This window comes from Pleurodeles waltl, chromosome 12 (genome assembly GCF_031143425.1).
Source record: "Pleurodeles waltl isolate 20211129_DDA chromosome 12, aPleWal1.hap1.20221129, whole genome shotgun sequence".
NCBI lineage: Eukaryota > Metazoa > Chordata > Amphibia > Caudata > Salamandridae > Pleurodeles > Pleurodeles waltl.
In genome coordinates this window covers 77,054,590-77,068,467 of record NC_090451.1, presented here as the reverse complement: position 1 = coordinate 77,068,467, position 13,878 = coordinate 77,054,590, and the positions used below count along the sequence as shown (strand labels likewise).

General features: G+C 45.4%; 1 protein-coding gene across 1 annotated transcript in view; it reads left to right on the top strand.

Moving 5' to 3' along the window:
* ATP8B3 (ATPase phospholipid transporting 8B3) overlaps nucleotides 1-13,878 on the top strand; it is a 481,840-nt gene that overhangs the window by 242,506 nt on the left and 225,456 nt on the right. The window contains exons 15-16 of the mRNA XM_069217044.1: nucleotides 1,701-1,857; nucleotides 12,725-12,913. Of these exons, the coding sequence (XP_069073145.1) occupies nucleotides 1,701-1,857; nucleotides 12,725-12,913 (346 nt within the window). The remainder of the gene's footprint in view (nucleotides 1-1,700; nucleotides 1,858-12,724; nucleotides 12,914-13,878) is intronic.

The following is a 13,878-nucleotide window of genomic DNA, read 5'->3' as shown; positions in this document are numbered from 1 at the left end:
CACATTTTTTGCCTAGTATCTGATGTGATTTAGACTGAAAGTGCACTAGGTCCCTGCTAACCAGATCCCCAGTGCCAGAGTTCTTTCCCAAAACCGCACAGTTATTTTCCACAACGGGCACAATCCTTAGCACCTTCTGTAAGTCCCTAAAAAAATGGTACCCCTCGTACCTAGGGCCTAGGGTACTAAGGAAGGTCCGTGAGGACTGCAGCACGAGCTGTGCCACCCCCAGGGACCCCTCACCAAACCCATACAGTGCTGCCATTGCTGACTGCATGTGTTGGTGCAGATAAAATTGAAAACACAACCTGTCACACACACCTGTGTGTCAGATCTCCTACTACTGCATGTGCCAGGTGTAAGTCACCCCTAAGGAAGGATGCATCAGGACACAAGTGAGGGTATATGTGCATGAGCAGATATGCCCCTGCTATGTCTCTGTCGATTCTTAGACATAATAATCACCCGACACTGAGGCAATCACTGCACCTGTCGCTGGCTGCCCGAGTTGAAGTTGACCCCTGGTGTCAATGATGTCCCCCGGCTCCCCTGAGCTTGAGTCCACTGTGTTTTCACCCCTCCTGGTCTCCACGATGACTCCTGCAGCCTCAGACCACAGGACCCACCAACCGCGATTGCTCCTGAACAAGAAAAACAGACACCTAAAGACACCCCTGCATCAGTCACTCCTGGGCCCTGATGAAGAGGACCAAAGATGCATCTATGTCCCCGAGAACCCCAGGTTTGTGACCTACAAGGTAGGTTGCCCATGACTGGCCCCCCAGCTGGAGCCTGCAGCCTAAATCCATGGAGACCAATCCCCATTGAAATACATTGGGTGCCCAACGCGTACTGCACCTCTGCACCTGGTCACCCCAGTGCTGCCCAGGGTGACCTGTTGGTGTAGTCCTGACCCTTACCCGGTACTTACCTTAAGTCTACAAGTTTGGTCCTGTGAGTCGTCGATAAGTGCTTGTTTGCTGACTGTGTTTTCCTTCCATCAGTTAACATTGAAGAACTCTGAAATTGCACTGTGTCGAATTTTGAAAATAAAAGGTATTTAAGCTTGAAAAAGTACTTACCTTATAACGAAGTTCTTGGGTTTAAAGTATTTATAAAAAGAAGTGTTATTTTTCTAAATTGGTCTCGGATTTTATTCTATGAGTGTGTGCCTCATTTATTGCTCCTGTGAGTATAACAAATGCTTATCACTGCCCCAAGCCGAACTGCTAGCCCACGCTACTACAAAACAGAGCACTAGCCCTGTCTACTTTTGCCTCCTCAAACCAATTGGGGATCCACTGGACTCTCTGCATGTTGTCCTTCTTCTTAGTACACAATATAGAGAGCCAGCTTCCTACACCATCAGATACCTGCAAGATGGTGGATTTTGAATCAATGCATAAAGATTAGAATTAACTACACAGAATTAAGAAGACACTGCTGGTGTCAAGATTAGAAAAATCAGGCAGAACCAAGATTGTCTACATGAGACAAACTGTGCCACAATCCCGTCAGCCTTCTTTTTTGGCTCATCTGAGAATTGCTCTGTACTCCTGACTGCCCTCTGGAAGTCATTGTGGCTAGCGTGATGAATTTGACCATCTTTGGTCTGTGCCATGGTTGGATGATGAAAGAGAGACTCTGAGTGCGTGTGATTTTACTTTCTCTTCAACACAATTACTTTGCAATTCTTGCAGGAGGTGAGTTTTCGATGGAACCCATATGCAGACAAGAAGTTCCGGTTTCACGATCAGACGCTAGTGGACATGGTCCGCAGTGATGAAGAGCATGTGGCAAAGGAGTTCTTCCGGCTACTGGCTCTTTGCCATACCGTGATGATGGAAGAGAAAGAGGGTGAGTCAGTCACTACTCCTATCTTGATTTAGTAAATGATGTGAGTCATTGCATGTTCTGGAGGAGACACTCTCCTGTTCACTGATCAACTCCCTCTGGTATATCATTTCATATCTGAAGCTGGGTCCTTAGAAATCAGCACAGAGCATGCTTTGCAGGAGATGCTGTCCTGGTCACTGATCAAGTCTCTCTGATATATCAGTTCATATCTAAAGCTGGGTCCTTCAAAATCAGTTCACTGTCATTGGTTGGATCTATTTAAAAACTGATGTGTTAAAAGGTGAAGGTCCTATTAGCTGGTTCTGCACTGGAAGTATTCACCAATTTGATAAGATTTGATTTAATTGTGGAATCGATGTACACAATGTAATCTCTTGTGTCATCAAAAAATAGAAATATGTCATTTGTAGCAAATTGAAAAGTAAGATAAATATGTTAACTCAGAAAGAGAGAGGGATTCTCTCAGACAACTTCCAAATAATCATCAAACATCAAGGTCTTCAGGCTGTCTGAAATACCATTGTTTCTGTGTGCATTCGTAGGTGAGCAGGAAGGGTAATCACAACAGTATTAAGTGTTGGAGCACAAAACTGCATTCTTCTCTTGAGAGTTCCTGTTTTAATTTATTTGTCAAGAGAAATAAACCACTTATTGCAAGGGCCTGGCTATATGATGTTTGGGGTCTCGCCTACAGGACAACACGAGCTGCCTGGTTGTGAAAAACTTCTTGTACACTTATAACAGCCTTACAGCCCATTCACTCCTAACCACTGACTGGCTTTATTGTCACTCTGTTTGCTTCTTATTCAATTACTTGCCTTCCTCTTGCTGTGTTTGTTCTTCTGCTGAAGCACGCCTTTTTATCATGCTTTCGATAGGCTGACTTGTATCCTTCCACTGCTCACTTTTAGGGGACTATTTATTCTTTTTTTATTTAAGCTCTCCACATGATTGCATGTGTTTTCTCACTTTAACCATTGCTTATTTTTCCACCATCAAGCGCCTGCCCCCTAACTGCTCTCTCCCTCATGTGTTGAGCACTCCCTCATCATGTATTTCTTCCCCAATCTCGATCAAATCCTGCTCTGTGTTGCTCACTCCCTTGAGCTTTCTCCCCATCCCATGTTGCCTTCCCCCTCGTGCTCTCTCTCATGTGCTGCAGCTCTCTCTTGTTCTTCTTCCCAGTCACACTTCCCCATCCCATTGAACTCTGTATTGTAATTGCCATTGTGCACTTCTCCCCCGCTCCGTGTTGCTCTCTCCCACGTGTGCTGATTTTCAACTCCTGCTCCCACCCGGACTCTCCTCCTGCTCCTCCATTCCCCCCAACCGCCGGGACTTTTTTATTTTTTCATTTTGTTATTTACCAGTCCAACTGATGTCTGCCATCTTGGATTTGTACATTTAAAAAAAAAGGAAAATGACGCCCAGATTATTCTGAGTTGTGTGCATGCGTGGTGATGCACCGCCCTCCTACAAAATGGCAACTGCAGTTGCGTCAGCGCACCTTCTTTTCAACTTTTTTGCAAGTGCTGTGCAGCATCAGCCGAAGCCAATAGGTTTAAAAGGTTAAACCTAATGGCTTTGCCAATGCTTTTCCCCTTCAGGCACCAGTGGAGTTGACACATGAATACATATAAAGTGTCTTACTAGTCACCGTCTTGTTATTAGCAGTGAATTGTGTCTTGGAAAGTCTTGGAAGATCCTGCTGAATTCCTTCCGATAAGCACTATCCTTGCGGCTGTATTTGCAATGTTCAGCAATTAGTAGATTTGATGATCCAAATACAAGAGTATTTATTTTGAACTAGGTGTCAGCACTAGTTGTTTTTCATTTTTAGTGCTCCAATCTGGCACTTTTCAAGAGTCGTAACATCACACCCACCATAATATTAGCATTTGTAAGCGTGACCGTTTGCACGACTGTACTCTATGCATACAGTTTCGTATGCCTATCCCGGTATGCCAGTACCATTACAAAGAGATCTGTGCATGAATAGATGAAATGAAAGAAGGCTCTTCTGACATACGATGACTCTGTCCACCCTCCAGCCTTTCACAAATGCAAACCTATCAGGATGGCTCCTAATTTGCTTATGTGTCAATCTGCCTGACTAAGCTAAGCAACTCGAATACTAGTGTAAATCTTTGCCATGTCTGGGGATGAATTGTTGCTGTCACTGCATGTAGCATATTGCGTGCAGTCAAAAGCTTGGGCTAGCCTCTTTTTGGCTCCTTGCACTAAACTTGCCTCTCTCTAGAGCCACTGCAGGTGACTGCACGTCACACTCTGTTTTTTTGTCACATCCTGAAACCCCAAGCAATATGGTGACTTTATGAAGAACGTGCCATCAGAAAGTATGTCATGCTTTATCTTGTCCAAATGATGAACAGTCTTGTACTTATCAACCTTTCCTTTTATCATTTGCATGATGCCAACTGGCTCAAATTCCAACCCAGACTGAGACCTGTCAACAAAGAAGGAGGCATCATCAACAGTGACTATATCATCAGAGAGTAAACACCCTGCATGCATGTCATCCCTGTCCATGTCGTGGACTCAGCTCCATTTGAAGCCACTCTTTCATCATTTGCTGATGTACTAGTTGCTTAGATTGTACCATTTGGCGTTTAAGAGTCTCCCCTAAGATCCTGGAGACCTTTCCTTGTTACAGATATTTGAACACTTGCTCGGGGGCATACCCATCTCCTCATAGTCTTCCTAACGCTGTGACAGATAGGAAAGAAGGCCACTTAAGACAAGAACTCAGTCCATGGACACGGCAGGAGATGTCTCAGTTCTCCAACTGGAATGAGCGCTGGGCTGGCCTGGTATTTGAACCTTGTTTGATCAACTACCAAGTTCTAATTCAGCAAGAAGTCAGGAGTCAAAACCATACATACTTACAAAGCGAGCACAATGGCACTCTGCTTCATACCCAAAGTTCCCCATTGGGACATTCCATGTAAGGATGTGATACAGTTAGTAGAAGCCTATCTTAGAGGGAGGACGAATGGGCTTGCACACTAGCTACAAGAAGCACACCTATTCTTGACGAATTTTTCAGTTCATGCCTGGCTGTCCAGAAAGTGCTTGATCTAGCTTTGGGGGGATCTATTTTGGAAGGGGGAAAATGTTCTCTTTCCAGCTTTCTGCTTTCTTTACAAGGGCCCGATTTAGAGATGGGAAGAATAGTTACTCCTTCACAAATGTGACGCAAATACATCTGCTTTATCACAAGTGCCCTACGATATAATCCACTTCTAATAAGACAGCCAAGATAGCCATCATGTTTGTGAGAGAATACCCGTTCCCCAAACTCTAATTCAAGCCCTAAACCTAAGCAGGGAGCAGGCCTTGGACTTAGATGCATTATGATTCCAAAGTCCATTAAGCATTTTCTGGGTTTTTCTCTGATCATCACAGTCCTAAAGATAAGTGCGAAAAAGGTTGAGGTCATATTGGTGTTATCACATTGACCACAATGTTCCTTGTTTCGCTTGCTTCTCAGCTTAGCCAAAGATGGCTTATTTATCAAATAATTAGTTACTTAATTTAATACTCTAAGTGAGAATGACAGACTAACTCCCGTACTGTATTCACTTTAAAAAACATCTAATTTCAGGTCAATTTCAGTTTGAGATGTGCAGATCTAACACTAACCACTGTGCCTGTGTGTAAACAAAAGACCTAGGGCCAAGTGGAGAGTTCGGACTCAATCACAAACGTGAAGGCTATCCCGCCCATCTTAACAGAAATACCATATTATATAATAATACCCTTGTAACAAGCTAGATGGGATATTCATCACATTTGTGACGGACAACCCGTCCAACAAACTCTAAATCAGGCCCTTATAAAGCACGTAGTAAACCTCAGGCACAACAGCTTTAGGTGTGTTTGTAATTAACTTGTTAGGGCACCTTAATTATACAACTGTTTGATGGGTCAAGAAGTAATCATGTGATACAAATATTAACCTTGCTGACCAATCTGCTATAAACATGTTTCACTTCTGCCTTAATACAACAGCAACACCTTCCCTAATGGACGGCTAGATCTAATTATAGGTACTAATAATATCATGAACTCTACAATCAAAACGTAAAATCCACAACAGTGCCTATTTACCAGCTATATATATATATATATATATATATATATATATATATATATATATATATATATATATATATATATATATACACTAAGGGGGTCATTCTGACCGCGGCGGACGGCGGTCGCCGCCCGCCACGCGGTTCCCGCCGAAAGACCGCGGCGGTCATTCTGGCTTTCCCACTGGGCTGGCGGGCGACCGCCGAAAGTCCGCCCGCCAGCCCAGCGGGAAACACCCTTCCCACGAGGACGCCGGCTCAGAATTGAGCCGGCGGTGTGGGAAGGTGCGACGGGTGCAGTTGCACCCGTCGCGAATTTCAGTGTCTGCTAGGCAGACACTGAAATTCTTTTTGGGGCCCTTTTACGGGGGCCCCTGCAGTGCCCATGCCACTGGCATGGGCACTGCAGGGGCCCTCAGGGGCCCCGCGGCACCCCCTACCGCCATCCTGTTCCCGGCGGGAGAACCGCCAGGAACTGGATGGCGGTAGGGGGTGTCAGAATCCCCATGGCGGCGGAGCGCGCTCCGCCGCCATGGAGGATTCTCAAGGGCAGCGGAAAGTCGGCGGGACACCGCCGACTTTCCGTTTCTGGCCGCGGCTGAACCGCCGTGGTCAGAATGCCCAGCGGTGCACCGCCAGCCTGTTGGCGGTGCTACCGCCGACCTCCGCCATGGCGGTAATTACCGCCAGGGTCAGAATGACCCCCTAAGTATTAACTTAAATCATTTGCATAAAATTAAAGCATTTGTTTATTTAAAACGATTAGTGTTACAATTGAATTGCCACTTCACTATTACTATTACTCATATTTCTTTCTTTTTGACCTTAAACAGCACTGAATTGGCCACTGGCTAGGCTTCTAGAGCATTTTACAGAGGTATGGGACATAAAGCAGCATCAGTGTGACATTGATGATCTTAATAATGTATTGTATGGAATAAATTGTTAGATATCTACGTCATAATCATTTGAATAATAACAGAAAAGTCACACTCGTATCTGCTGTTTACTTTTCCTGACCAGGATTCTATTAAGGAGACATGCATCTGCCTATGTAGCAGCCCATAAACTGAAATCTGCACTGCATGGTATGCACTGCTTGGTATGCTGGCCTGCAAGTCTAGTGTTGCACTATTGAAGTATCTGTTTCCTCTATCTCCCTGGATGCAGGTGCTTATGGCCTGCTGACATTACTCTAGCGTAAGAACAATACCAACACCAATCATATTGGCCAAGGTAAATAAAGGGACAATGAAAGGTGAAATCCAAAGGTTAGACCATTTCATTTCTGTCTACCTCATTTGCAAGTCATGCATTTGCATAATCATATTTCTTTTGTTTAGGAATGGACTTCCAGTGATTCAAAGACAAACTGCACCTCGAATCAAGCCAATCCTCTATAACGAACTCCACCAGTTCAAGAATTAAATCCATTTAAAGGACATAAATGGGCACACCAAATTTCAAATAATAATTTCATAGTTTAACATTTTTCTTAATCTACACAAATACCCAGCGGTGACTCCTCTGCTACAGTGGAGGAGCATCACGCCCTTGCCAGCAGCAGCATCTGCAAACCTTGAAAATAGAACATAAATGAATCATGTTTATTATCATTTTATTTTTAAAGGCGCTGGACCATGGGGGATGACAGGGTTGGAGCGGGAGTAGTGTGCACTCCCCTCAGTGCGCATGTGTGTTTGGATGGCCATCTCGGACTGGCCAAACACGCATGCAAACTGAGTTCTATCCTGCAACCCGGCACTGTGTGGAGACAGCATGCCCAGGCTCCCAGTCTGCCTGGGAGCACAAATCCAGGGCGCTCCGGCCAATCCTAATGCTGCTTTCATGCTGCCAGCAGCGTTAGGTTTGGCCACAGGGCAGGCTGGGAACCTATGCCTGCAAGTGAAGCCAGAAGAGCAGTCCCGTGGCAGGGAGTCAGGTATGTTTTTTTTCTAATTTGCATTCTTTTGTTTTGCCCCCACCACAACGTGCTGCCCCATTCCTTTACCGCCTGCAAGCCGCAACTGCAAATATCGCTCTTTCCTTTGGGAAATCTGTTTTTCTTAATTCCTGAATTTCAGATACACGCCAGCCTTGTTTTCCACAGCAAGGAAAATTAGGTGAATAATTTTTTCACAATCTCCCCAACATAAAACATTAATTTTATATGCATGGGTTTCTCTTGGATGTTTAAATCACTCTCAAAATAATTTTGCATGCCAGAATAAATCTATGGCCCTCATTACAACCACTGCAGTCTTCTCAGAAGACCGCCGAGGCAGAGGGCGCCAGAATACCACCAGTGCTGGCGGTATTTCTGGCTCCCTATTTCGACTTTCCCGCTGGTAACAGTGTTACAATCCGAAAAGTCACATCAACATTGCTGCAGGCTCGTAATTGAGCCAGCGGTAATGCTGATGTGCAGCGGGTGCAGTAGCACCCGTCGCGCATTTCACTGCCCGAAATTCGCGCAGTGAAATGCGCAATGGGGCTATGCCTGGGGGCCCCTGCACTGACCATGCCAAGTGCATGGGCAGTGCAGGGGCCCCCAGGGGCACCCCAAGTCCCCCTTACCACCAGCCTTTCCGTGGCGGTGTTTTCCGCCGTGGCCAGGCTGGCAGTCGGGGACTCATAATCCCCAGGGCAGCGGTGCTTGCACCGCTGCCCTGGGGATTATGACCACCAGGCAAATGGAGGGGCCGGCGGTATGGCCGTGGCTATTGCGCCACGGTCATAATAGCTGGCAGAACACCGCCAGCCTGTTGGTGGTGTTACCGCCAGCTTACCGCCGGCCGCCAGGGTAATAATGTGGCCCTCTGGCCCTCATTACAACCTGACCGCCGAGGCAGCGGGTGCCAGAATACCGCCAGTGCTTGCAGTATTTCTGGTTCCCTATTTCGACTTTTCCGCTGGGTTACCGTCCGCTGGCCCAGCGGAAAAGTCACATCAAGATTGCTGCCGGCTTGTAATAGAGCCGGCTGCAATGCTGATGTGCAGTGGGTGCAGTAGCACCCGTCGCGCATTTCACTGCCCGAAATTAGGGCAGTGAAATGCGTGATGGGGCTATGCCTGGGGGCCCCTGCACTGCCCATACCAAGTGCATGGGCAGTGCAGGGGCCCCCATGGGCACCCCAAGTCCCCCTTACCGCAAGCCTTTTCATGGCGGTGTTTACTGCCGTTGCCAGGCTGGCGGTCGGGGAGTCATAATCCCCAGCGGTGCAAAGCCTGGCGGTATAGTGGAGGGGCCGGCGGTTTGGCCGTGGCTATTGCGCCACGGTCATAATAGCTGGCGGAACACCACCAGCCTGTTGGCGGTGTTACCGCCAGCTTACCACCGGCCGCCAGGGTCGTAATGAGGCCCTATGTGTTTTCAGGCTCACATCATCTAGCCCTAGAAATATTGGGCCAGATGTGTCAAAGCTTTTTTGCATTCGCAAACGGTGCGAATCGCAAAATTCCACCGTTTGCGAATGCAAAAATGCCTTTCAGAATAGTGATAGCTATTGAAATTGCGACTCCATTTAGGGTATCGCAAATTGCAATTCCCTAAATAGGATTGCAAATAGGGAATTACCTATTTGCGATTACCAGTGCACATGTACCATGCATTTCCTAAATGCGAATTTGGCATTTAGGAAATGGAATTACCATGAATTGAAGTTTGGTGGTAGGCATGTGCAATTTTTAAAAATGCATTACAAATGCATTTTTAAAAATGACATGTAACGCCCCTAGGGCATGTGTGCGCTTTACATGTCCACAAATATTTTTTGGGGGTGCATCAAAAGGGGCCTTAGGCCCCCAGCACCCTGGGATTTGCATTACCTAATTGGAATTTGCATATTCGGAAATGCAAAACCATTCGCACCTATGCGCCTACAGGCCCATAGGGATGAATGGAGTCCCATTCCCTAATAGTGATTTCCTAATAGCGATTGCCATTTTTAAGAAATCGCTATTGCCGAATCACAATTTTCATGCATCCCATTTTGCGTTTCTTAAATAGCGATTTCTTAAAATTCGCTATTTAAGAAATGCAAACCGGGAGCTTGATACACCTAGCCCATTGTGTTTTCTTATAAATGAGGCTTTTGACAGTAGCCTATCATCAGATAATCAGCAAAGGATTTTCCAACGTTTCTTCGCCTACTCCTGAAGTTCAGCAAAACAATCATAGCATACATAACATGGATGTATGGCATTACAGAATCATGTTTTTTCCATTAACTATTCGCACGCACACCCCGTTTTATTAAACACTACTATATTCTCTAGCTGTCCGCCCCTTTGTACTTCTATATCACTTTTGAGAATGGACACATTTCTTTTTAAGTTGTGGCAGGTGATCGGAAATAGATCCTGTTCGGCTCTTGCACAGTTTCAAATGTTCTCAAAAGCGAGGGCTTTGAAGTCGTCGGTAGATGTTTTCCTTACTTTCCACACCTCTTTCAACCTGTGGCAAACCGCAGCTGCTTCAGTAATATATTAATAGATTGCTTTGTCTGCTTAAACACACCCCGGGTTTAACTGCTTTGGTACACAAAGTGTTTTTCATTCACATTGTCGTACCTGGAAGACTTATTGGGAAATAATCCCTCATTGTTTATTCTAAGACACTCAACAAGACACCGCAAGCACTAAACGACAAAACAGAGCTTTGTGGCTTCGGTAATCTGATAGGCCAAGAGACATGGGGCCTGCACGCACCTCCTGCCTGGAGGCGCTCGCATTGAGCAATCAGATCCTGCATCGAGTGACCAGGATCACCAAAGCGAACGAGGAAGCAACAGCAAGCATAGTTACTGGAAATTCATGCACGGCTCCTTCTGCCAACAGGCCCAAGACCGCTCTTCGGTGAATATAAAACAGACATAACGTAACCCTGTTTGAGTTCGTTGGGGAGATAGATGTGTTGCAGTATTTATTGTCCAGGTGCAATCACACCCAAAGGAATAGCAATTTTGAAATCCCAAAGATTTCTCTCAAGTATTCCTATGATACAGTCGTGATCCTGTGGTTACGTTTAATTTCTTTCTTGACTTAGTATCTTATTCCAGTTATTTTGACGGAGAATGATCTATCTTTTGTACGCACTGTCATTAAATAACCCAACAAATTTTCTTGAAAGGGTCAACCTTTTTTTCTTTAGACCTCTTAAGAGACAACTGTATTGTTGGAGTGGTGTCAATGCAATATCTTATAGCTCTGCACATGCCTTGTAAATACCAAATTGCTGTCATTTAAGCCTTATTGTGTAGTTTTTTAATGCAATCTCACAAAAACTAAAATACTTGCTAAAAGACCATCATATCACTATGTCCAAAGTGGCTGCAGTGAGGTAGTAGCAACTTGGGGAAGCTGACAGAACTATCCAACGTTTGTTGGTTACCAGTGAATGAATCGTTGTAAGAAGATGGTTACAGTAAGAAGAGTATGAGTGTTTGTGAGTCCGATAAAAAGGGCTGTTTTACACAGTGGTGGTAAGCATACCCACTGCAACAACATGAAGTATGCTTTCCGCCAACATAATGATCCGTCTGTCGAATTTAGAAGTAGGCGGACAAGAGATAAGCAATTTCAGTGATTTAAACCACAATAAACACCACAAAAAAGCGGAATCAAGCATTCATCAAACAAATAGATAAATGCTAAAATATTTTATTTAGTTCACAGACAAATATCCAAAAAATCAAAATTTAAATTTAAGTAGGAAGAGAGGAGTTTTTTAAATTCAATTGAGACTACCTGTCATCCTTTCTATATAGAGGTTGATGCACTGGATCTTCTCCCACAATCAATCTCAGGATCCCAACTATGGGCCTCATTACAACATTGGCAGTCGGACTAGCTGACCGCCAATGCCGCGAGGAGGACGCCACCATCATATCATTGGCATCCCCCTGCTATTACAATGTTCCCACTAGGCTGACTGGGAAGAACAATGGAATAGAGCATTCCTGACGGTCAGTCCGGTGGGAACAGTGCAACGATATAAGGAGCCGAGTCCTATACCATAGCACAGAGGAGCCTGACCTGCACCCGCGGAAGGAATGCTCACCGTCTGTAAACCAGGCAGTGCACATTCCGATGGAGATGTGCAGGGGGGCCTTATCACGTCCCATGCTATAGGCACGGGTGGGTGTGGGAGCTCCCTGTGGTGCCCAGCACACCCTTACCGCCAGCCTTTCCATGGCGGTCAGACCATCAGGCACCATCTTTCTGGCAGGGCGGCGGTCCCCTGTGGGTCCCACCGCCAGAGTCATAATGTGGCAGTCAGACTGCCAAAGTTGCGGCGGTCTGACCATCACCACAAGTCTGGCGGTCCTTGGACCACCACACTCTCAATCAGGCTCTTAATCAAACTCAAATCAGGCTCCAATTTCAAATTCCTCCACATTTAAGGCAAGTTAGAACATTTTCAATTTGTTTTTTTATGTATATACACTTGATTAATCTATTAATATTATTTAATTGTTTAAGGATTCGTGGATCCCGTGAGTGAATGTAGTGGACCCCCAGGGGTCCCCGGTCACAGGTTAAGAACAGCTGCCCTAGAAACACCCATACCTAAATAACATATGTGATTACTTTTCCGGTGATGTCTTAATCTAAGCTATCTCAGATAGTAAGAAGCTTCCCTTTGCTTCAGCTGTTAACTAACACAGTGATAACTGAGCCCTAGTGTGGAGTATGACAGTACAATTACCCAGCTGAACATATTGTCACTGCTTGCATCCTTCTTTTTCCAGGTGAGCTTGTTTACCAGGCGGCCTCTCCAGATGAAGAAGCTCTTGTTACCGCTGCCAGGAATTTTGGTTACGTGTTTCTCACACGGACTCAGGACACTATCACGGTCAGTGAGCTCGGAGTAGAGAGAACTTACCAAGTGCTGGCCCTGCTGGACTTCAACAGCATTCGCAAAAGGATGTCGATTTTAGGTGAGAGGCTCATGAAGCAGGGAGAATGTAATCCGAGGAAATATTGGAAGCAAGGGTTGGATGTGTGGTGAGAAGGAGCTGGTTTGATAGAATCAGAGGAAAGACAATAGGCAGGAGTGTGGGCGTGTTGTGTGAAGGGAGAAACCTAGAAAAACCTGCTAATTTTACTGACATTAAAGGTAAACAAAAGAGTACTGCACAGCCAAAGAAGAAAACTAAAAGGTACCTGTAACTTTCTGAGGGCCTTATTCAGGGTTTAGGTGGTAGGCTCCAAAACCACCATTGTAGGACTGGACCTACCTCTGCTGATCAAGCCACAGCTCAATTACCAAATGTAATTGTTGCCACTAGTGCATTTGCCAGTTTTCACTAAAAACTATTTCACTGTCACGACATGAGGACTTTCGGCGAACTTCCACAATGCTATTTGGCCACACTGTCAGGGGACATGGAGGACCTGTTGGCTTTTTCTTTGTGAAGGCAACTTCCTAAAGCATTTAAAAAAAAAAAAAAAGTCAATTTCCTTGATGTTAACGGAGTTTTCTCCCAGTATGTTAAAGAGATTGCTCTTTTGGCGTCAAGCCTACCAGACAGCACAAACTGCGAGGTTGCCAAAGAACTATTTACATCTTAACAAGAACTTCCAGGGGACTAAAAGCCCGCCCATTGGTTACTACTGAGGGGCTTTATTGTCAATCTTATTTGATTGCCTTTTATTCAATGGCTTGCTCTGTCCATCTTGTTTGTCCCTCCCCTGGAACATAGTGTGCTTTCGTGTGTTCTTCCACTGCTCACTTTTAGCAGACGATTTTTTCTTTTTGACTTTGCACTCCATGAGTACGTGTTTTGCAGCTGTCTGCCTTGTGTGCTTTTCTCGTACAACATGGGTCCTGCTTTCTTATGCCCATAAGCTTCTGTGGCAATCTCTCCCTCTTGTGCTTCTCCCTCTGCCCTCCGTATGCTGT